General features: G+C 40.8%; 1 protein-coding gene across 1 annotated transcript in view; it reads right to left on the minus strand.

Moving 5' to 3' along the window:
- IGHMBP2 (immunoglobulin mu DNA binding protein 2) overlaps positions 1-26,198 on the minus strand; it is a 66,787-nt gene that overhangs the window by 23,127 nt on the left and 17,462 nt on the right. Inside the window, exons 7-9 of the mRNA XM_083417591.1 lie at positions 23,392-23,539; positions 21,346-21,520; positions 3,403-3,585 (exon numbers count right to left, since the gene is read on the minus strand). Coding sequence (XP_083273717.1) covers positions 3,403-3,585; positions 21,346-21,520; positions 23,392-23,539 — 506 coding nt within the window. The remainder of the gene's footprint in view (positions 1-3,402; positions 3,586-21,345; positions 21,521-23,391; positions 23,540-26,198) is intronic.

Below are 26,198 nucleotides of genomic sequence, written 5' to 3' on the forward strand. Positions count from 1 at the left end.
ACCAAGATACGAGCCTCTCAAATTACTATGAGCCTTCATATCTCAGCACTCAGAGGAAGCCAGGAAAGAATCAGCAAAACAAGGCCACATGATAATTCGAAATGCTGCTGTGTTGACTGCACTGGTGAATGGCATGTTGCTCCCTCAGAAATTAGTCGGGGAGAAGCTTTCAGAAAGCTCTCACCCTTGTTGTCAGGAAGAAACCCTCATTATCGCCCTCTGGCCAAGAGCAGAGGCAGATTCTTTTCTTTTAGCCACCAACATATCAAGTACAGATTTCATGCACAAATGTGAATTTGTGACAGCAGCCCAAAGCTGCCCATGTGCCAAATGAATTTTGCATGATTTGTCTTTGGTTAATCATGCAGTCCTGCCTTGCTGTGATTTGATGTCCATTAATCTTTTTTTGACCAATAAAAGGAGTACAACAGAAGAGGTACTTTCCTTATTAGCTTACCAAGAGTTTCCTTAATGCTACGAATAATTATTCCTTTAAATTCCAGCCATACCTCACACAGGCACATACACCTGCTATAATTAGGGTCCAGGTCAAATCGTTTATTGCCTATGGGCAAAGGTGATTACTCAAAAGGTACACAACAAATCACATTTGCAAATTCAAATCCTAAAAATACTACTTATACAAAACCACCAAAAGTAAAAGGCAGAATGAAGAATAAAAAAGGAATTAAACAAGGGATAAGGAAAACAATAAAATGAATAATTAAACAATCTTCAAATCAGGGCATCACCATGACAATTTATAGTTATCTCTGAAAACACCCAGAGCAAGAGACACTCAAAGTCCCCCCCCCCCAAAAAAAATTTGACTAAAGATAGCATGCAGAAATTTAAAATGGTGTCCCAAATACAAAGGACAAAATAAGGCAGAATATCTTTAAACATTACATCTCAGCAATTCCACTAAGAGTATGAGGCATAGGGGTAAGAGAGGAAAGAGAGGAAAAGAGCCACCACATTCATTACATCTGACCTACAGAGCAACCCAAAGGAAACCACTCCGTTATTAATTCCTTCCTAAGAAAGATGTACCTGCTTGCTAATACCACATAATGTGAATTTTTCCTATATACAGTGAGCAGCCTCTTCAGTTATCTGTCTTCTTAAAAACTCAAGCCCATTTTGTTTAAAATTTTTAAAAGAACATTATCAGCACTTTTAACCAGTGTCAAGGAATGCAGCGTTATTAATTTGCCTGTGCTGTTCTTTCCAATCATGCTTACCCAAGGCAGTTCACAATAAGCAGAATAAAAATTATAAAGCAAGGTGGGCTCCTTCTACTTTCATTAACTGAAAACAGGGAGACCCCTTGCTGCGGCTACCAAGACTAAAATGACGCCAAATGCAAACAGCATCCTCCCCCAAGCTCAGGAAAATAATTTCTGCCTGGAAAAACTGAAAACCAAGTGTGAGATGCTGTAAAAGTTAAGCCTTCTCTGTACACTTACCTGGAAGTAGGTTCACTGAATGTAGAAGCATAAACTTCTGTGCAAATATGTACAGAATCAGGTTGTATGGTATCACTTAATTCAACTGGAGATACTTAAACTCATCTGTAACTCTCTCAATGAAATAACTAAGACTTTAAAAATAGAATGCTGGGGGCAGGAGGAGAATATTGATTAGCACAAGGGCAGGGAACCGGTGACCCTCCACATGTTGCTGGACTACAGCTCCCATCATCCCTGACCATTGACTATGCTGGCTGGGGATGATGAGAGATGGAGTTCGGCAACATCTGGAGGTCACCACTTTAGCTAACCTAGGATTATCACCATTTGGTACCCGAGCTTTACAACTTGGTTTGTGTGGGAATCTTAGAACTCTAGAAGACTGGTCTCCCCTTTTCTTAGCCTACAGCATGGGGAAAGGGAGAATATTTCAGGTTAAGAGGTTGCTCTGGAACTCAATGAAGTCAGTGAGAATTTATGCAGCCTTCAATTTGCTGCAGCATTAAACCCTAACTGAAGAGTGTAACATCTTCCTTCATTCAAAACAATAATTCATTTTTTATTGTTGACCATTTCTTTCAGCCCTTAGAAAGTATTTCACTGCAATTGCGATCAATATTGCATACTGAAATTATCTTCTTGGTGATTTAAATCCATAATGTGAGTTTCTTTATATAAAAAAAATCCATATTATCCTGATGTAAGTGTTCCCTGAATACTAACTACTCTATTTTCTTTCTTTCTTTTACACAAAGATAAGGCTCTGTTTGTAGTCCTGCTATGTTTTGCATTTTAGTGGTTACAAAGATAAAAATTCAAGTACTCCATTCTGAGCACTGCTGACAGCAATTTCCAGTTGCTACTAGTAGATATAACAGATTATGGCCAATATGAGCCCAACTCACAGTGAAGTTTCATATTAGCAGCCTTTTAAAAACTGGATCTTTCAATATACTGCATAGGCTTTGGGTTTGTTTGTGTTTGTTTGTTTCATATAGTTTTATAAGTTTAAAAAATTACGTATTATGTTTGGAACAACTGCCTGGTTCCCATGCCCTGCCATCACCCAGCTTGCACCTAACCCTAACCTCGTAACTAAAACAATCAGATATTGTTCCCTGTTTAGCCCTGTCCCTTTTCTCCTCCCCTTGACATGTAATCCATGAAGTGCTATGCACACTGATGATGCTACATATAAAGATCATCTAAAAAAGACTTATTCATTTGTTGAACAAACAACATCACACCCAACAGTGAAAGATTAGAGTGACATTCCATAGAGGGATATTCCTCAATCCATAGAAGAGTGTGCACGGCATGCTCCCAATTTTTTAAAGCAATCGGTAATATTATTATGCCTGCACTGGGCATTGGAATCAAAGGCTAAGACTCAAAGAGACATGGAATAGGCTTCAAGTACCCAAGAGGGCTCTAAACTTGTTTTCTACTACTTCTTAACCCCAACCACCCAAAACAAAATAAAAATACCCAGATAGCAAACTGCCCTTGAATCTTAGTTTCAAAAATCGTTGTGGTACGAGGGCCAGCTATTTCAACCCCAAAGACTTCGGCTGGGTATGTGCAAGCCATTGGGCCCACAGTGACTGCAAAATCAGGCCCACAAGATAGAACTGGTTGCTATATAACTTTGCTTTACTTAAATTAAAAAAAAAAAAACAGAACTGCACATAAATCTATTTTGCAACCAGTGCAGGGGAAACCAAGATCAATATTTGCTAAATGAAAGACGATAAAAAAACACCCACCCTGGTTTGCTAAAATAGAGGCAAAAAGAAAAAGAAAAAAGGATAATTGCAGATAGCAGAAAACCCTGCATATTCTCCATCAATATTAATTGACAATGTCAATCCGCACTGAAAATGTTTAGAGTCAGGAGAAACAGCAAGCAAGCAGGCACAGTGTCACTTACCTCAGTAAATGTTGCGCAACGGAGCAGTGAGCCGTGAGGCGGCCGCCGTACATCTCAGTGGAAGCCCACTGCATGATGGTCTGGTGCATTCGGTACTGCACCGTGAGCATCTTCACAACATGCTCATCATATTTCTGAATCAGCCGTTCCATTAAACTGAGAGAAAGACCCTCTGTGGCAGCCCTGCACCGACAGAAAGAAGGTAATTAACAAGGTCCTCCAAACAAAGAGAAAGAGCAAATTTATTAAGAAAATTGCAATGAGAGCCACTGCCAGCTTTATCACATGTGTGTGTGTCTCAGATATGTATAGAAAAATGTCATGGTGGCCATTATAAATAACGGCTGTATTCCAATAAGTGAATACTCAAAAGCGCAGTTGGGGATTTCCCAGTGTTTGCTTGCACCTGCAGTTTTTTGCCTCCACTACTCACAAAAAGTTGCATGTACAGCCGTCTGAATCTCAGCCAATTTGCTCCAAAATGCTCCAGATTCCCACACTTAAGACATGCTAAAGTCCTATTTAGAGATGTGTTAACCTAGGGAAAATGGGAGGACTTCTTCCCCCAGCTCATAATGCCTCATTATAGTCAATGGTACATAAGACCCCAAATATCAGTAGTCAATAGTACAGCAGGGCGCTGCCATGCACCTGACCTATGGTCTGTCGCACTGCTGCTGCTTAGAGGGGATGGGTGAGGTGCAAATCACGGGCTGAGTCAATTCAGCCCTCCTGCTGGTGGGTTTGCACCACACGGGCCTTGTGGCTGCCTCCCCCTGCTGGTAAGCAGGAGTGATGTAACTGACTAGAGGTCAAATGAGAGGTGCTGCCCCACCAATACTGCCAAATACTATTCTGGAGTGTAGCCTTATACTGTAAGCACTCTAGACAGAAACTTTGCCACTTTTATCCTGGGCAAATACATCCTGAAGCTCAGACTTGGCCAGTATTTAAATGGAAACTGTTCCATGGAGAAAAGACAGGACACAAATGTAAATAAATAGATAAAGTTGGTCAGATAAGACAGCTATTTATTGCTGTGTGATCTATTCGACAACAAAAGTCGATGGATTAGCCAGATTTTAAGAGCCTCAATCTAGTAAGTCTACTGGAAATGCCTGTGAACACCAGAGTTCTCAATTCATTTTTAAACACAGCAGCTCCTCTTCCACTTTCTCCTGCCTAGGTCCCCAAACTGCTTTTAAACACTCTAGAATTTTAAAAGGGAACAGCTTGCCATTCAGCAACTGAAATGGTATGAAAATGGTGTTGCTCCTGTGTGACAAAAATGGATGGGAAAAATCACTGGTGCCTGCATGGATCTGGTACATGCAGCACCTTGGCAACTGCAGCCCCTGGGGTTTCTCCACACCTATATTAGAAAATTCCTTCCTAATCAGGTCCAAGAAATAAGAAGCAAGCCTATAGTCATCTCGCACAGTTAAAAACCCTTTGTTTTAAGTCAGGCAGTAAATGCTCAGTCTAAAGTATCTTTTTTTAATGGACTCTCATAAAATGTTGGAGAGGCAATAAAGCTCACCATGGGCCTCCAATAAAACTCCTGTGTACACTAACACGGCCATTTCCAGTATATTGTGCAACCCACTACAGAGGCCAATAACAGGCTATATGGTGAATAAATAGGGAGATATTTCACCTTTTAATAAAATGTGGCATTATTTCACCACTAGTTATTGTCAATAACTGCTGATTTTGCAAAGATTAAGCAAGAAACAATTCTTTGATTTCCTCAAATGTCCGATGTCTGCAAGAGCAGAATATACAATGGCTATGGACCAATGCACCCACATTGTCGGTCTAAGGAAGTGTGTCTGTCTAAGGAATGTCTAAGGAAGTGTGTCTAGCAAATGAGACATTTTAAAATGGTCCACAACGCCCTTGAAATTCAAAGCCAAGATTGTTCTCAACAATTATTTCTAATGTAGATTTTTTAAAAAGCAATTTCCTCAATGAGCTGGTAACAACAACATATCAAGGTTTTATCTAATTATGAAAGATAATCACAGACTGAGAGACAGGGGCAGGAGAGAATCTCCTGGGAAAATAACAAGGTTTCTTGTGTTTTCTCCAAGAGTGGTCCTGAACGATTATACTGAAATGGTGCAAAAGTGTGTGGGTGGTGGAAAACAGACAAACAACCTTCAATACAACATTATCACAAACGGATGTAGCAAGGCCAACTGATGAGATCAATTCTCAATTTTCAGCACCACTGAAGCAATGAATATATGCTTTGGAAACAAACGTGTCTCTTGGGTTGCAAGCAGTATTGCAACTAGCAATCAAAGCACTATTTTGACGGCATGAATTGCACACCACAATACTTCCATTGTGTTCTGCATGGTAGCTCTAGACATGGCCAAGTTAAGTCTAGGATGGACAGCTCCATGCAGAGTTCAAAGTGAAGCTAGGTTAGAATGTTGTTTAGGCAATAGATAAACCCGGACTAAGCATTAAATAAAGCCACAGCTCCATCTGGGTGCTTGTGTGTCCCTCACCACACCTACTCACTCAATAGGTGAAGTAGCTTATAGTAGCTTTGTCTGTTCCAGCAGCAATAAGACTCCAATGACGTGAGGCAGGAAAATGGGTTGTAGCCAACTAAGTTATACTCTGAGTAAGCCCACTGAAATTAATAGACCTAAGTGAGTCATGCCCATTATTTTCAGTGGGTGTACTTTGAGGAGGACTAGCATTGGATACAACACAGTGGTTTTGTTGGAGCTTCTGGACTGGAGTCTTCATAGCTGGAGGGTGTCAGTGCTACTTCCTCAGGCCAGAGAGGTGTTGGCAGAATGGCCTTTTCCTTTGCTAGATTTACTGGAGCAGTAGAGAGCACACAATTCCTTCTGACCCTCTGGTACTTCCTCCAAGTCCATGGCGCCATGCCTTGAAGACGGGGAGTCAGACTCTGAGGTCATAGCACATTTTTTGCTGGTATGCTCAAGCCATGTTTGTAATGCTGAACTTCCAGGGCAACTTCTGAGCCCCAGAGAAACCCCTCCAAAGCAGTTTCCTCTAGCTTTGGGAGCTTCCAAATTTTGATTAGAGACACTCAAAATGAGCTCCCATGAAAAGAACAGGCTATAAACAGCAATGAGTAACTTGTTTTGTGAAAGGAGGCCTAAAATATTGCCAGTGTCCCAGCAGAGGAAACAGAAAACCACAAAAACACCAGTGCCTCTGCTGCTCTAGCGCCAGCCCCCTTGGAAGTTGAGAGAGCATCAAGAAAGGCCTGGGATGTAAAGTGAGGGGTTGCAGTGGGAGTGGGAAGCTGAGCAGAGGCAGCTTATGAAAGCTCTTTTCCCCCAGCCCACATCTCAGGAGATCTCTGTGGATCCCCTGGGGGTTGCAGTGGGGAAGAAAAGAGAGAATTCACTTTTCGCAAACACCCATGTGCAAGAAGAGCACCGCTCATGCAACCCGGTGACTGGACTGATCAATTACAAACTATACATCTTTAATGATGCCGGCAATGTCAATCAATAAAAGAGAAGCAAATGTATAGCTGCGTTTTAAAACATTACGATCAACTTTGTACTGTTTAATAGGTTGAATTAATAAAACTACTAGCATTATCCAACATGTAAAAACCCTCTATACATCCCAAAACCACTACCCAAGAGATACTGAAGACTCTTGGATCTACACGAAGCATGAAGAAGGCAGAAATAGTGAGTGCAAAGGCACAGGGGGGAATGACAAAACAACCCACAACACTTTTAAAACATTTTATAAATTATTTTTTAAGTTTAAAATAAACTTTATGAATAACACATTAAGGCAACTAAATAGCCAATATGCAAGATGAGCTATATACAGGGCATTCTGCATTAAATCTTCCTCCCACTCTGCTCCCAGTCATCCAAAGACCACTTCCCACACGGCATTTGCAAGTTTCATGCAAAAAATACACATTTGCCATTATATCTGAAGTGCAAAGAAATAAACTTTAAACCTGCTTCAGACACTATGGGAGATGTATGTTTCCTCTGTGCAGGAAAATGACAATATATGAAGCAGGCCTAAAGCAGATGACAGCATGCTGTAAACCACGGCATTAAGTGACCATAAAACTCAGAGCCATTAAACACAACAAAACCAGAACGTTTCCTCAACCAAAACTTTTCTGCCCACTATCCAAAGTTTCTTGGTCGCTTCCATGAAATAAGAGAAATTAAGATTAGAATGTCAGAGTCTTGATCACCAGCCTGGATAGTTCAGTGGGTTAGAGTGTGGTGCTGATGATGCCAAGGTTGCAGGTTTGATCCTTGTATGGGACAGCTGCGTGTTCCAGCAGCTGGCCATTGCAGGGGGTTGGACTAGATGAATCTCAGGATGCCTTCCAGCTCTGCAAGTCAAATGACTCCCCCATATAAAAGTACAGCAGTGAGTAACTTCCCAGCATACAAATAGGGGAGAGAAGATCATATGAAAAGCTGGAAGCGTGGAAGTGGACATCATGGTGCACATCTTACATGCATTCATCTTCATCCAGTGAAACCCCTGTTTGTAAGATACATTTGGACTAACTGCCTGGTTAGCTTGGAGATTTCAAGGGTGTCTTATTTCATGCTGCATTTGAACATCTGATACTTGCTCAACAAGGCCACATATACTCAGCTTTGCACGCTCATAGAAATTGGGTCAGTGCAGTTGAAGCACCAATGTAAGGGGTTTATATAAAAAAGTATTAGCTCTTGTGCCATCCCACTGATGGTAACAATGAGGTTGCAGAGGCAGATAGAATCTGCCAGCCAGCCATGCTGAGGCCCAGGAGGGCAGTTGGCCATGACCTCACTTATATATTCTGTGCTGGAAGCCTTGCCTAGGCAATGAGCGATTGTGGAAAGGGAGGGGGGTGTCTGTCTATGCTGAGTACAGCAGGAAAAGAAATGCATAAGAGACCCTAGAGCTTTCATAAAATCATTAAATACAAGTCTGACTTGTCTTTTTCAAATTGGAGAAGGAATCTGGTGGCCTTATGCTAAAGGAAGAGAGACAGGAATCAATAAAAATCAAGAGCGGGCAGGAAATTGCATGCCACAAAGGAAGAGTTGCGTACCTTTTTGGTGAGGAGGGGAGAAAAGATCACTAGTTTCTGACCTGAAGAGAAATTATTTCTTGATCCTGCATGTTATGATGAGTTATCGTATAAGTTACCCGGTAAGAAGCCCACAAACCACATATTCCCACCAAGGCAGATTTTATTTGGTCAGAAGTTAACACTATTAATATAGAGAATTCTAGAAGGTGCACAGATTTCTTGAACTGAGTATGTGATATTCCCACTGTATTTCAGGTAGAAAAGCCCTTCTTCAGGATAAAATAGTTTGCAAACTAAATGAATAGTCATGAGGTATAGCTGCCTTAAGCTGAAACTGCTAAAGCACACAGGAAATCAACCAACCCACAATGACAAAGGAAAATAAATTAATACAGTGAAAATGTGACATGGTTCTCCAGTATGAAGAAGGTGCATGATCATTATCAGCAATATTTAAATAGCAGAGTGTAATCAGGATGATACTGAATTAATGCAGATGATCTAGGAGTATAAAGTCTGAGGGGGAAAGATGAATGAAAATGAGAAGATTATAAGCATAGCTAGGACTAAATCGTGTTGTAATAACAATATGCAATCCAGACTTCAATATCAATCTCCTACAGGAGAGCCCAATGTTTTGGACATTCCAAATTGAATTGCACCCATTTGCACAACCTTTTGTCACTAGCATACCACTAGTTTACTACTTGGAAAAGCTGGTTAGCTCTGCCACCTATCATGTTCTGCACCTTACTGTAGTTCTCAAGGAATATACATCAGCAGGCAATAACTGCTCCCAATGATAGTTCAGCTTTGCTCACTGGCAAATTAAGGAAAGAAGATCTATGTTTGCTTTCTTATGTCCAATGGCTACTCAACTGGTTACACATGCTTGAAGTCAAGTTTGCGCAAAGGTGAAATGAAGCCCAAGTCAATGGCCCAGTGCAGATAATCACTGCCCTAAATCAGAGTTCAGGGGATTGGGGGGAAAGGGCAATCCTAGGGCTCCCACACTCCCCCTCCTTTGCTTGAAAGGTAGAAAGTAACAGCTTCCACTTTCAAACAAATTCCACTTTGGAATTTGTTCTTGTCCAAGTTAAAAGAAATCAGGATCAAGCTGCAGTGTGATTCTCTCTAATGACCACCTGCCCCAACTGAGATGGTAGCAAACACTGGGGAGTGGCCTCAACAATGGAATGGAGAATGTACACAGATTTCCTTGGAATGTGCCTCATCATCATAAATCACCTCTTCTCCATGTTTTGCAAGGGATTTGGGGCTCAGATGATGAGGGAACAGGGAGACACATTTGCTGCTGCTGTTGTCATTCCCCCCTGCCATCACCCAGCTGCACCACCCTCCATGCATCGGAGGGAAAAGGTCTGTAGCAGGAAGCGTTCTATATTTTTGCAGGCTCCCAGCACAATTTAGAACATGCAGGATTCTAAGCTATACCATGAGCGGTGGGACTGGGTGACAGGGATAACATCTGGATATGGCATTTGTTTCTCTGCAGTTCTGCCCAATGTTGGGTTTCCTTTATATCAAACCTATATACCCTTTCTTCTCCAGCACCATTTCAAAAATTTGCATTCCCGTTTTATTATGTTATTATCCACATAAATAGCATGAAGATTTAAAGGTGACAACCAACAGCGACAACCTGCTAGAGAAAGAGTTCCACACAATCAAAACAGGAATTCCCCTTCCTCTCCTATTCCTAGCAATCCCCTACATGCATGCCAAAATTTGCTCCAGAAGATTGGAAGTTCTTGTCAATTTCTACATGCAAGTTTTTAAAAAATGCCAGTCTTAAAATTCATCCAGTCAGCATATAAACATGTCTGTTGCACTATGTCTATTCCATTTCTAATTTCTGTTCCAGTCATTTAACTCTGTTGTCTTGCTCAGTTCATCTCTCTCGCTCTTTCTCACATACACACACACACACACACACACACACACAATCCATTCTCATTTTACGAGAACACTTATTATTATTATTATTATTTATTAAAGCTTCATTTTATTCTAATTTGTTTTTAAGATTATAAAACTGAAAAACAAATGTATTTAATATTGTAATTCTCATTTTCAGACAGATTTTGAAAACTTTTTAATGCATCAGGGTTTTATGATTAATTTTATTATTCTTGCTGTCTCATCAGATTTTTGCTTACGTACCAGTTTGATACTGCGTGTATTGTTCGATATTGTGTAATTTTTTCATGACTACTTCATTCTCTCCTTCTTTGAGCTGTCTTTGCTTTTGATAAACCTTAAAAACAACAACATAAAAATTCTATGTTCTCATGCTTCTCTTTTACATCTGGCACCACAGGTATGCAAGATGCAAAGCATGCCAAGTTACTTTCTGTCTATATATCCTAAATATCCAAATTTATCTCTTGTTTGTTCTTTGCAATCTCAAACATGTTGGACGGTATAGGAAACAGTGAGCTTCCCTGACAGAGACTAATTTTTAGCTATTTAAGAAAAATTACTTTAATTATAACTTGTCTTTAGATAGATTGAAAGTTATTCTTTTGTTCAGAGAACCAAAAATATCCAGATGAAGAATGTATGAAGTGGTGCTTACCTATATCTTATGTATGTAGGGAGATGGGAGAGGTTGTGGTCTGTGAGGAAACTGAGGCAGGAGAGTTGTCCCAGAAAGGAAAACTCGATGGAAGGGAGAGTGAGGCAGGGATATGGCAGTTGGCGAATGGAGTGAACAAAGGGACACTCCTAACATTTATTTGTCCAGGATGGTGGGGGTGGTAGCTGATTGCTGACATCAGAAGTTGACAGGGATCCACCTTGAATCTGCTCAGGCTCTTGAGCGCTAGTTTTGAATGTGAAAAATTCCTAAAAAAGAGGTAGACGCTTTAGAAGTGAAGAATTATAGACCGATTTCACTTTTAAATAACGATTATAAATTGTTTGCGGATATAATGGCTGAAAGGTTAAAAAAAGTCTTGATTAGTAGAATTCACAAAGACCAAACAGGCTTCCTACCAGGGAGACAATTGAAGGATAACGTGAGAAATGTGATTGACATTATTGAATATTTGGAAACTAGAATAGACAAACAGGCAGCCCTGATATTTATCGATGCCGAAAAGGCATTCGACAATGTTTCTTGGCGCTTCCTAACTGAAAATCTAAAAAAGATGGGAATGGGAGAAAGATTTAGAAAGGGCATTGAAGCTATTTATTCTGAGCAAAAAGCAAAACTTGTAATAAATAACACCACATCGGAATATTTTGACATATCTAAAGGGACTAGACAAGGTTGCCCCGTCTCCTTTATTGTTTATAACAGTGCTAGAAGTACTTATTAAGAATCTGAGGGAAACAACAGAGGTTAAAGGAGTCAAGGTGGGCTTTAATGAATACAAGATTAAAGCCTTCGCGGATGACATTGTACTAACATTGGAAGATCCAAAAGATAATGTGGAAAAGGCTCTAAAAAAATTGGAAGAATTCGGTGCTGTGGCTGGACTTAAAGTGAATATGAATAAGACTAAAATGTTGACCAAAAATTTGAGTAAAGAAGACAATATAGACTTAGAACAAAGGACAGGAATTAAGATAGTAAAGAAGGTGAAATATCTTGGAGTGTGGATCACAACCAAGAATATTAACCTTTATAAGGACAACTATGAGGTCACCTGGAGGGGCATTAAGAAAGATCTAGAAATTTGGGAGAGAATGAAACTATCTTTCCTGGGGAGGATAGCGGTTGTAAAAATGAACATACTACCCAGAATGCTTTTTCTGTTTCAAACTATACCTATACTTAAAGGGTTAAAACAGTGTAAAGAGTGGCAAAGAGCTTTAGCGAGATATATCTGGCAGGGAAAAAGACCGCGAATAAAAATGAAAATATTGGTAGACAAAAAAGAGAGAGGGGGCTTTTCCCTACCGGATTTAAGCATATACTATGAAGCGGCGTGCCTACTTTGGCTTAAAGACTGGATAAGATTAGAAAATAGAGACATCTTGGACTTGGAGGGCTTCGACAATAGGTTCGGGTGGCACGCGTACCTATGGTACGGAAAGGTGAAGGCACATAGAAGCTTCCTGAACCATGTTTTTAGAGGACCTATATTTCAAGCATGGGAGAGAAACAAAAATTTGCTGGAAAGGAAGACACCTTGGTGGATCTCGCCAACAGAGGTCCTAACGGTTAAAAAAATAAATATGGAAGGGAAGAATGCCACCTATGAAGAACTTATACGGAAAACTGATCAAGGCATCAAACTCAGACCATATGAAGAGATAAAAAATTCATTTACTGGGTGGATACAATACCACCAGGTAAATGATTTGCTGAAAGAAGATAAAAAGAACCTAGGGTTTGAAGATAAAAAATCTAAATTTAGTATAGAAATCATAGAAGGTAAAAATAAAATATTGGCAAAGATATATGATATTTTACTGGAGTGGTATACAAAAGACGAGGAGGTAAAGGAGGCTATGACTAAATGGGCAGTGGATATTGGGTATAATATTGAGTTTGAGAAGTGGCTGGAATTGTGGAACACCAATATGAAGTTTACGGCCTGTACGGTACTAAAGGAAAATCTATGGAAAATGATATATAGATGGTACCATACACCAGTGAAGTTAGCCAAAATCTATAGGCTGAAAAATAAGAAATGTTGGAAATGTGGAGAGGCAGAGGGAGACCTCTACCACATGTGGTGGGCATGCAGTAAGGTGAAGGGCTTTTGGGAAATGATTTATAATGAACTTAAAAAAATTCTCAAATATACCTTTCCCAAAAAGCCTGAAGCCTTTCTGTTAGGAATGATGGGTAAAGAAATTAAAAAAGAAGATAAGATACTATTCTTATACGCCACTACAGCCGCAAGAATTTTGCTAGCGCAAAACTGGAAAACAGAAGTTATACCCAGTATAAGTGATTGGCAGGTTAAGTTGAAAAATTATATCGAGCTTGCTAGAATATCAGGAAGATTAAGGGACCAAGACGAACAGAAATTTCATGACAATTGGAATAAATATTTGACTTATCTTGGAACTAATTTTCAGACGACACTGGCGGGACTGAATTAAATCTAACAGTAAATGATACAGATTAAAACGATGAAATACGTGAATACAAATTTATCTGATACTTACCAAAAGTGTGGAAGGAAGTCTATGGCTCGGCGGAGCCTAAAAGAATTTTGTGTTGTATTTTTGACTTATGATACGCGCGAGTTATGGTATAAATTTTGTATTTGTTCTTATGTACAAATGAGCAATATTAATAAAAATTTACTTGCAAAAAAAAAAAAAGAAAAAAAAAGAAAAATTGAGGTTAAAATTCCCACTCAGTGATGAAGCTCACTACATAATCCAAGCAAAACAAATCCTCTCATTTTCGCAAACTCATGCAACCCCTTCAGATACTTCTTATACTTCACAAATGTTTTATCTGTGAGAACACACTGAACACACTGAATATTATTTTTATACTCGAAGTGTGTTTTATATCTAGATAGATCATGCTTTGCTAACATTAAAATTTATGTTCACTTTTTAACTAACCTTATACTGGAGATTGTGTTTTTCCAAAATTATGGAATCGGTCCCCAGCTCCCCACCTTTGATCCCATCCCCAGTTCTCTAAACTCCACACACCTTCTAGCAAGCCACAAACTTCAGATAAAGCATTTCAAGGCATGCTGATGGGCCACATGTTTAAAGAAGCTACTTACTTTTTCCAGTACTTTATTTTGATTTTATTAAAATCCCTGACATTTTAAAACAGCATTTCTTCTTTAAATTAAAAAAGATGCTCCCAATTTATTGGCTTTTGCATTTAATTAGAAGAGTCATCTATCCAAGCTGTGTGTCAGCTAATCCAATAGAGACACCAGTCAACAGACATTGTTGTCCTTTGCAAACAAAACTTGATTAAAGCAGCTTTTAAGAGTACTTTTCTGTTAATAGCAAGGAGAACAAATAATTCCAATAATTTAAAACAGCAGCCATTAAATTTTCCAGACAAAACATTCTTTTTTTGAAAATCGTTTTCCACCCCATTATACAATTATAATTTTATTCATTCTGGTAACAAAATGAACTGACAACTTTACAAGCTCACAGGTTCAAATGCTTTGTTTCTAAATGTGAAAAGGGTACTTGCTGTCCAAAATGGCTTGCATGAACATATATTGGGCCCTGAGGAACTCTGTAGCTGTCTGTACACCCTCCCTACTCCTATGAATGTGGGGCTTTTCTCACCTCGGGCCAGCAAAGAAGCCTGCCACACCCACACTTAGCAACTGGGAGCTCTGCCTGGGCTTAACTACCAGGGTGGCTGGGACTGTATCTTTTCTGGATATGCTACAGCTGAAGGTTTGACATTTGCTCTCAGAGGTGACAGCTGATGTGTGCCTGGCGGAAGATCAGCTGGGAAGACTGGGAGGGGGGGTCCCCAATTGCAGGTAAGGGCAGGTGGGGCGAGAGAGAGGTGGGGCAAGTCCAGTGAGGGGGTATGTGACATAGGCAATTGGTGGCTGTGCTGCATGCCGGCCCCCTCTCTACCAAGAGGAATTGGGGTCATGCTATCAGCCAGAACTCAGGCCTGCGGATGCTGCTATTTGAAGAGCAGGTTAGCTTTAATTAAGATCTCCCTCACCTATAATTAGATGGAGGATGAGGAGGCCCACCTGGTTTGTATTACTAAGACCCGGACGGACGAGCAGGGTGAACTTTGTCCCAGTTGGCTGTGCCCACTTTAGGTACTTGGTGCAGCATCAAAGCAGGCTCAAGGGCAAGGGAGGGGCAGATGCTGCAGTCTATGGGAATTCTCTGTCCATATCCCCACACAAGAAGACAAAGAATGGAGAGAGTGACTTGGAGGGCTGCATTCTCCTTCTGGGACCTGAGGTTCCCCATGCTCCTCCAAGGAAAACATGTGTCAGGCTGCCGGAACAGCCTTCCCATAAAATCTGTAAATCGGGAACAGGCATGCGACTTGAAGGCAAATAACTTTATTGCTTCACAATCAGAGATACCAGACGCTCTCAGGCTATGAAAGTTGCAGAAGCTAGAAACCTCTCCCCACCTTCCCTTAATTAAGCATTTCTCTCTGTACATTCTTCTGGCATGATTCGACTTTTCTTATCTGCTCTTTCTGTTTTTCAGCTATCCTTTCTTGCACTGAGAAAGGGGTGGGGGGAGAAGGGGCTGGAATAGGACTGTCCTTCAACGCAGATCCCTATCAGGGTCTGTGTCCACACTGTGCCTCTCCCCTTTGCCCCCATCTCTGGCTCCAGAACTTCCCTGATGGTTCCCTCTGTGGATTGCTCTTCCGTGTCCCACCAGTCTGAGTCAGACTCAAAATCTCCCTCCTCCCCAGTGTCACTCCCTGGTGCTTCTCGGGCAACTGGCAGCCAACACTCCTCCTCGTCTAGCCAGTCCCTGACAACATGTCAATGATCTACCACCTCTTCACTGAACGCTGTGTAAATGAGAGAATCTGCTTACAATTTAAGAATGGCAGGGCTTTAATTTGACATGCTACTTATGGACAGAAGAGCAAGAATCAAGATGCTCAGTGCAGACTTCTATTCCAGGCATAACCATCTGCAATGCATCCTGTCAGAAGTGCAATTGGGTTACAGATCTAGGGTACCGCTGATGCCTTGAACATTCATTGTGTTTAATACATTGAGCTCCTTGGGCATCATTTATTGTTAACTCTGCTTTGGAGATGTAAATCTGTAAACACTATTGATTAGAGCCATGTCCTCTCAAGCTCTGTTTTGGTTTAAATCTATTAAACCAAAAGGAAGAACAAGAAGCCCACTATCTCTAAATATTGCTGTGAAATGTAACAGCACGCTTTGGTCCCAACTCAGATATTAGTTTGTAAGAAAGCAGAATCTGAACCAGACAAATTATTTTACTGCCATGTTGTTTACAAGGAAATTTTACAAAACTCAAGTATCAAGAAATCTGTTTTCACTTCTAACCACGCTTTGAACAGCATAAATTTAAAAAAAAAAAAGATTGAAGGGGAAATGTATAAAGATGTCCATCAACTTCACTGCTATTTTCTTTTTCTATGCTCTTGTCAATATTTCAGAACAGAGATATTTCTGCAAGAACTCAACAGCAGAACAGCTTGTAAAAACCTCATGACATGCATCTGAAAACAGATCCAGGGCCTCAGGATAAGGACAGGAACACTAAAGCTCAAAGCTAAAATTATTTACCTAAAAAATACATAGCATACAGGGTGGAAATCTTATTATGTGCTCATAATAAGATATGCAAAACTTGCTTACATCTGAATAACCTGTATACTTTATTGTAATAACAATCAGGGGTACAGACATTTCAATTGGGGTTTAGGCCTGGTTTTGGCACAGAAACTATTTTAGTATGATTACCTCTGTTGGGAGAGAGACAAGGGAAATGTGTCCCTGTTAATTCTCCTCAACCTCTCAGTGGCTTTTGATACTCTTGGCAATGGTATTCTTCCTGGTGTTTAGTAGAAACCAAAGAAGCACCACTCCCCACTGTATCATACACCCTTTACTTTCTGAGATTTCAACAACATGGCATACAATTGTCAAGCCCTTCTTCCCAAAACATGAGGGCTAGAATCTTTCTTACCTGTTAATCTCATTCTTAAACTGAGACACTGTCTTACATATTAGTTATAGCTAGGCTAAAATATTTGAACTCAGATTGTTTCATTAATCCACTGCACCTGACACTTTTTGTTAGTTTTCACCAGCTAAGCGTCTGGAAAGCAGTTATTCAGAATTGCCAACATTGGAAGCTGCCTTATACAGAGTCAGACCATTGGGTTCATCTATTCCAGGCTAGGACAAGGGAGGTATTAGCATGGTTGGGGAAATCCCAAGATTCATAGAAGTATAACAAATCATAATGGGAAAAACAGCCCAGTGAAGACCAAGAATGCTCAACAGACACTAAATGCTGAATTATTATTATTTCGGGGGGTGGGGGGGATAGAAAAACTGTGATGCAATGGAGTAGAATCCTGACAGCAGCACTCCACACTGCTTTTTGTGGCAGTTTCCACATTACATTTAAAAACATTTCCTTTCCAAAGCATGTGACTGTTGCTCCAGGGTAGGGGTAGCCAACATGGTGCCCTCCAGATGTTTCAGACTACAACCCCCATCAACCCCAGTCAACTTGGCCAGGGATGATAGGAATTATAGTTCAGAACACTATGCTGGCTACCCTCTTCTCCAGAGACACAATTTTAAAAAATGGTCCATCTACTCCTGTGTTCTGTTTCCCATAGTTGCCAGCTGTATTCTTCCAGAAAACTTACAACCAGGATAGTTAACTGATACCTCTTCCCTGTTTTTGCCCTCTCCCCACACCCAAAGCAACTTGGGAGGTTCACTAAAGTAACAGCTATTGGAAGACCCTGTTCCTCAATTAATTTGCCCCATTCTCCTTTAAAACCATTTGTGAGACTGGCCACGCCACATTTGTCACAGTGAATTCCATTAAGGTAATTATGCTTTACATGAAGAAGTACTTTTGTCTAGGATGTTAATCAGCAAGTTCGTTTTTAGCAAGCATACACATGTTGTAAGGTCCCTGTCCATTTCTCATATAGAAACTCCATATCAACACTAGGCTTGAGAGAAATAAATTCTAAGCAAACCCAATGGGAATGTCTGAGTGACTGTACTTTGCACATGCAGTGCACATATGAGTACACACAGATTCCTGGGGTGCCAATTGCAAACTAGACTTTTTAGACATCAGTTGTGGCAGCTGCACACTCTGGAATTAACTCTTGAGTTTGCAATCCACAACAATTTGCACAAATGACATGTACTGCGGTTTCATAATTGCTACCACAGGGACTCCTGGCTTTTTCATTTCTGTCCAAATATTTTAAATAAACAGGATCTGTGACAATACCTCCACAGGAAGAATAAAAAAGGAAAAGAATGAAAAGATGGAAGAAAAAAGCTCCTCACTGCAGAGCCCCCCATTCTGGAGAGCTGTTCTCCTCAGAACTGAGACAGGCCTTCCTTCTGGTCAGAGACCATTGTGCAACCGTCACACGTTGACAGCATGCACACAGCAAAAACCACTGATACCATGTCCCATTTCCTGGAAACACTGTCAACCAGGACTCAGAGGCCGAGGTGCCCTCTACAGACAGAAGAGAGCAAAACTGCCTCTGCCTCTTCCAAATATTTGGCCCAGTTCAAGGAAAAGCACCCTGCAGGCCACAGAGAAGAACAGAGGCCTGACTCTGAGGCCAGGGATTTGACTCCTGGTTCAAGGAACCAGAATCTGACATTCCATATCATACCAGATGTCCAAGGATCCTCATTCCCCCTCCAAGTTCTTAGCAGAGAAGGCAGTGTGTGCATCTGGAGCACACAGTGTGTTGCTCCTAGGCAGTGCTATAAAATTCCTATGAGCATTCAGCTACAGTCATGGCTTGGGTCCTCAACATGCATGCCTGGTCATTTAGGTGCTCAACTGTACATACCAGGCCACTGTCACCAACTTCTGTTTTACTCTCCCAGGTACTGCAGAACACACTTCCTTTCTGCTACCTTGATCTCCCTTCCTTTTGCCACTGCAGAATTACTGTATTTTTGCACCATAACACTCACTTTTTTCCTCCTAGAAAGTAAGGGGAAATGTCTGTGCGTGTTATGGAGCGAATGCCTGCGGGTGGTGGTGGGGATCTGCTGTAGTCGTGAGCAGAGGATCCATGGTTCCCCTTCCTTCCCTCCTCCGTGGTTACAAAGCATGGATCCACATGGATCCTCAGGATTTTTGCATTGGGCTACTCCAAACTCACTGTCAGATCACATGTCTGTGGCCACAGCATGAACCACAAAAATCATATATCCACTATTTCGTTTAGAATATTTTTTTTCTTGTTTTCCTCCTCTAAAAACTACGTGCGTGTTATGGTCTGGTGCGTGTTATAGAGCGAAAAATACGGTACTTTGCCACACCCAAATAACGTGAATTGGTAGGGGACTTGTCAAAAAGTCAGCATGACAAAACAGCCCCAGGAGGGAACCAACTGAATCGAATCCAAGCAATCTGGAGAAGTGGCTGGAGGAAGATTTCAGGGGAAGAAAGGCCTATTAGGATGAAGGCAACCTTGTGACTATCTTCGAAGGATTCAAGGTTCAACAAAGATGACAATGTTCCCATAGGAGATGGAGCTCATTTCTTCAAAAGGGTTGCTTACATTTCCCCCATTATCAGCACTGGTTTCTCCCTCATCCTGATACGTTTTTGTTTTGTTTCAGTCTACACCATTATTTCTTTGACATAATGTGTGTGTACATTCAGTCAAAAGGCCCCAACAATTCCTGGGTGTCAAAATCCTGATCTCTCCATTCTACCACTGAACATCTTTCCTATAATTCAATGGACTGCTCAGGTTCTACACAGGTGTTATGCTGATTTTGCAGTGAAATGACTACATAAGGGATGGGGTAGGGAAAGGCTAAGAGGCTCCTCAAAATATGCTCTGCAAGGAACAATCTTCACAGACATATGTCTCCAGTATTAGTTTCTAGAGAGAAAGATCATCTAGTCTATAACATAGCATCTTTCAACTTGTCAGAAAACACAGTATTTTTTTGTCTAGTCCAGGCCCTTCTAACTGCACAAGAGAACCCTTTTTTCATTTGGGACAGCTGCTCACTACTATCAACAGATACAAAAAAATGCTTTTAAACTACCATCACTGCAAAGGTTTTCTATGCATACCAGGATATCATAATTAATGCCTGTACCTGAAAGGTTGAATTATATTACAGATATGAGATCCATAAAATTCATGTGCATAAAAAACTGACTAAAGATTTACATAGTAAGAGCAGCACACACAACAATGCACAATTTATAGGCTTCTTGCGTGCTAATTTCCTACTGGGAGAAGAAAGTAAAAAGCAGAGGAGAAATACATTCCTGTTAGTGGCTTAATGCCTCTCAGGGAGCAGGTCCATAAATAAGATGTGATTTTTTTTATAGCACAGCAGTAATTCCTTAAAGAAAAACTCGAGCAAACCAGGCACGCACACACAGAGCCCTATATGGAAACTCAAAACCCAAATTTTTGATAATGAATATATGAAGAGGATCTCAAATAATGTAGTGATCTTTCAATATCTTCCTGCTACAGTGCATGGAAACTAGCAGCTAACCATTTTGGTGATGGTGCCAGCTTATTCGGAATCCTGGCCAGTTCACTCTTTCTCAAAACAGGTTTTATGCAAGCTACTTCCCTAGGCCCTCCCTGCCTAAGCTTCTAGTGCTCTTGGTCATTCCTCTACACCTGTAATTTTCAAATTTTGAGGAGGGAGAAATTAATTAATTCAACAGTTAACAGTTCCCGTGAGCCCAAAGCACTCATCCTCAGCACGCAACCTTCTCTGAGATGTGGGAATTCTGCTAAATCTCTGTATTGGGTATTATCACGCTGCAGAATTACACACCCACAGAGAAGGCTACCAGATACTTGCCGCCTCCTAATCAAAAGGTGCAGCTCTCATTGAGGACAAATTATTATTATCCTTTCAGGTGTAACAGCAAAGTATGTCTATTATGAATGATAGGAAAAAAATCTACCTTTGTGATCAGAGTCCATGGTTCTAACCACTTCTGCTTAAAAATGTTTTTCTGCTGATCTATTGGTACCAATATCTTTAAATAACAACCAGGTAGGTTGGCTCAGCTATTAACAGCCCTACCTGCTGCACAGATAAACACAGGTAATGATGTCCAAACTGAAACACTTCCCATCAACCCCCAGGTGAACGTTTTCCCCAACGCTCCAAATAATTAATGGTCCAATTTTGGGAAATGTTCCATACTTGTGAGAGATGATTGTGGGAGGCAGCTGCTTGTGATCTCCAGCCAGGACACACTTCTTGGCCTTCAGCAGAGGTATCCAGCAGCTTGCTTCAAACGCCTGGGCACATTCATCAATTACCACCAGATCAAAGTGGTTCTCAGGAAGTAGCTTCAGAGGACCATCAGAAGAGGCTCCTAATTAACAAGAGAAAATGTTAAAGTTATGCACCATAGCAAAAAGTGGAGGAAAGACGTGTTGGCCTTGACATGCTGGATACCTGCGTCTTTTCAAAGTATTACAAGCCTTCACATGATGTAGTCCTCAGCAGTGTGCTGTGACAGGCAACAGAGGATCCATCTGACAGTCCAATTTCCTGTTTACCAAAACACTTCTCCTAATGAACAAGCACACTTGGCTATTTCTATGGAAAAGTTCATCCATCCCTGCAGGTGAGGCAGAGGGAATGCTTGCCAGGTGTGTGTATGTCTGTGCGGGTGGGTGTAGTGGGAGAAGTTTTGGAAACACTAGGTGGCTTTTAAAAGGAACAGGCTGATTCATCTCTGAAAGAAGGGATGTTGTGCTCAAATATGCGTAAATGTTAGTACCTCTAACTGCAGGGAGCCCTGAGCCCAAATATGCCCCTTTGATAAGCTTGGCATGATCCCAACACCCTTGGCTACTGCTTCTGTTGTGTTGGCAATGTGCCCTCTCCTTGGGCACAAAAAACCTGAGCAGTACACTTGCCAAGCCCTGAGTGTGACCCCATTCATCCTTGCCCTGATAAATGTCTCAACTTTAGCCGACAACTCTTGCTCTTGAAGCAACAGCCTCCAAGGGATCACATTTGTAGTATCTTCTTTCAAATATTAAATTGGAAAAAATTTGCCAAAGTCCAATACAGTGGTACCTCGGGTTAAGTACTTAATTCATTCCGGAGGTCCGTTCTTAACCTGAAACTGTTCTTAACCTGAAGCACCACTTTAGCTAATGGGGCCTCCTGCTGCTGCCGGAGCACGATTTCTGTTCTTATCCTGAAGCAAAGTTCTTAACCCGAGGTACTATTTCTGGGTTAGCGGAGTCTGTAGCCTGAAGCGTATGTAACCTGAAGCGTATGTAACCTGAGGTACCACTGTACACCCTAAGATGGCCAATATTAGGAGACCTAACTCACCCAAAGAGTAGATGGCAATACAGATCTATTCCTAGATTATGCCACTTGGATTTCAGAAGGGATAATCAAATGACTAAATACTCCTGCATTTAGAAATGAACAAACCCACACACCTTCCTGGCACACCTAGACGTCAGGGAGGAAGATACTAGCCTAGCCTTCTTCCAGGTGTGCTAGGTTTGAATACACTCTAGTAATCTGCTTGTCTAGAGCACTCAGTGGTAAAGTACTATTTCAGCCTCCCAATCAAAAGGGAAACATTATTTTAAACAACAAATTGATTTTAATATGGCACTTGTGTTGCACTCATAAATAATCTTTGCACATGTTTGTAACATTTAATATGCAATCTTTTTCACTCGGGTTATTTGCAAGCTTCCCTGGTAAATATACCATGGGGATCGCCAACAGGAGCAATTTGTCTGGTCCCTGATCCAAGAAGCCACATTAAGTACATACTTTAAAACACAATTCACAGCTTTCTCAGCTCCAAAGGCTTGATTAGTTATATAAATAATGCATGTTCCCTTCCCTCATTAGCCGGCATTAAGTAAAAGATGTTCTGTAAAACATGAATGGCAGAGTTGTGTGTGTGGTACATGTGCGCACAGCATTGATTAGTTATACAAACCATCCAACTGCAAAGCAAAACTGCACCAAAGAAAAAGGCAAATCATCTAGCAAGACGCAATTCTGTATACTGCACATACCTTTACACATATTGGGCTGAGAATCAATTCAAGGATGCACTGGGCAATCTTCGGAGTTCGTGATAAAGCACAATAATGCAGTGGAGTGTAGAGCAGCCTAAATCTGCAGCTGCCAATAATCTGATTTAGCTATTCTTCAAGGCAAAAAAACCCCACCCAAACAAACCAGAAAAGTTCCTCTAACCTGTGTTTGTTGCCAAAATAACATTAGCTTTTGTCAGTATTTCAGTCATAGCAGCTTCCTCTCGCTCTTTCAGTTCTTTTCTCAGTGTTTTAATCTCATTTAGAAAATGGCTCCTTTCTCCTTTGTCTTGGGCTTTTCTGATTTTCACCTGTATAAAGGGGAAGAAGAAGAAGAGGAGGAAAACAATTTCCCCATACTGCAATGTAGCTTATGGCCCAGTGTATCACTGTACACAACATTTAGCAGCTAAGATAATAGTTAATGAAACAAAATGTTCCCCATTAAAAGGCAGCATACTACAATTCAACATCAAGCTGTTCTCTTTTCAGCCCTTATGCCTATACTGACAAAATGTAAATCATCATGAGAAAGGGAAATATAGTTTGTTGATTGGGGTGGTGAATTCAATATGGATTATTTAATGGACATACTGTCGATGAATGGGGCTTTTTTTCTGGTAGTAGCATCAATAATTCCCCTTCCCCAACATAACAAAGCTTTTCATCTATGTGAGGATCCAGCTGGGATTCATTAATCACTGAAAATATGCAGACAAGCCCAAGGGTTTATTTAATTGGTTAGTGATAACTACTATTCTAACAGAAGTCTCAAACACCCCTTTGCTCCAGATTTTGCAAGCTGAGGACATACTACTTAAAATACACTGCAACTTTCAGCACCTGCAACACTTTCTAATAGTGCATGTCTTTTAAAATAAAACATTGCACACAATGTGACCTGTAGGTAGCATTATTTTGTTGTTACCCATGTGGTCATCCTAATGTGGTTTATCACATCTAAGCAGCATATTGTGCAATACAAGACTTCCCAACACCAATAAATCTCTCACAATATAAATAATCTCGTGATTTAGCTCAGCGGCATGTTCAACGTCACAGGTGTAAATTGGCAGCAAAGTAAGATGGAGGCAAAGTTTCTACAGTTCTCCTCATCTTAGCTTTGTTTGGTATGCCTTCATCTCAAGGCAACCCCATTATGCCGTCTAGCTTGCATTGGATGAAAACCTCAGTTCGAAGAGGGACACCTTTCTAACTCTGAGCAGGCACCAAATGTATGAGAACTAGGCAACCTACCTAAACTCCTGTTGATATAGATAACCATGAGGTAACCCCTACAGCATTTGTCTGGGAGATGAGGTATATAATTTTCAGCATAGATGGGCACAATCAATTCATTTTCAGAGGCGCATGAGAGATTTACCATTTATAAGAGAAAGCAGCAGTAGGTTTTCTGCTTTCTTTTCTTCAACAACACCACCACTTAGTCTCAACTACCACCTGCATCCTGGTGGCGTTCCAATGTCTTGCAGAAATGGCCCAATGATGTCACGATGTAATGTCACCACTCCCCAAGGCATGGCTGGGGCACAGGTAGCTGCTCCCCGCAGTAGCCAGTTGGGGAACCATCTTCTTTCCCCCCCACCAGCAATGCCACTGGGGACAATGCTGCCATGATGTGGCAGGGCTCCCATTGGGACACTCTGTGGGACATGGGAATGTCACCAGGTTGCCAAATGAAGTTTTGCCACTGAAGCAAAGCCATTTTGGTTGAAAGAAAAGAAGGTGAAAACCCTCTGCCAACTACTCTTATAAATAGCAAGTCACCCTTGTCCTCCTCTGGAAATTAATTTATTTTGCCCTCCCTTCCCCCATTATTTGCTGATCATCCTATACCCCCTTTTCTGGGGAGTGGATGGCCCCATAAAAGTTGGGGGTGGTGGTACTAGCGCAACTCTCCTTCTGCTCATGGAGAAATTAGGCTCCAAACCAAGAAACCTTGGGCTCACCACCAGCCAGCCCCCAGAGTTCTCCTGGGGCATAGTGTGAACTAATAATCAACTTCATGCTTAGTGCAGGAATGCACAACATGCGCTCTGCAGCCAAGTTACTCTTGGCCAAGAGATTGCGGTCAAAATGGCCCGAATCACATATTTTATTAAACACAAAGTTTATAGCCCTGGAAAGGATGAAGGGGACAAATAAAACATAAACTAATATCTAGAAACAACTTCATTTTTTGTAGTATTAAACTGCAAAAAAAATAATTATGGCCTTACAATTAAAATCATATACATACCAACTCAGAAGTTTCATTCAGCTGAATGAAACTTGCTCCCAGCTAAATTTATATAGGATTGCAGCATTAATATCAGTTCTTGTTCAAAAGAGACAACTATGGGTGCAGGATTTTTAAAACTACAAGATATACCAGACTAAGTATGTAAGAATATGAACTCTTATGAATTAATACAAGTTACCCCTTCCCCACTGGCTTTGTCTCAAGTCCTCACAAATAATATTGTGACATAATAATAAAATTGCTAGCCTTTATTACTGTGAAACTGCTACCCTTCTGGGCCAGTGCAATAAAGTGGCTAGAATGTTGGGGCTGGATATAGAAGGCCCAGCCAGGTTCACTCTCCTGCCCAGCCAAGGAGGTCACTGGGTGGTGTTAAATGAGTCTTTCAATCTATGCTATTACCTGTGTGTCTCATTTGTTGCTTCCTTCAAAATGCTATATCAAGCATGCCTAAAAAGTCTTAAGGCACCAAACCTGGGGGGGGGGGGATGTTTAGAAATCAAGAAATATCCCATATAATAGAAAGTCTTTCATACTCCTGTGCTAGGAGATGATCCAAAAAATAATAATAATCTTAGCTATTCTGGATATTTTATTTTCTTGGGACACAATAAAATAAAATAAGAAATAATGAAATAAAGTAAGAAAGTAAAAAGTGAAGCAGTTGCAATATACAAAACCTATAAAGCTGCTGAACTCTTTCGATG

This window comes from Podarcis tiliguerta (genome assembly GCF_965153285.1).
Source record: "Podarcis tiliguerta genome assembly, chromosome: 1".
In the NCBI taxonomy this organism is placed as follows: Eukaryota; Metazoa; Chordata; class Lepidosauria; order Squamata; family Lacertidae; genus Podarcis; species Podarcis tiliguerta.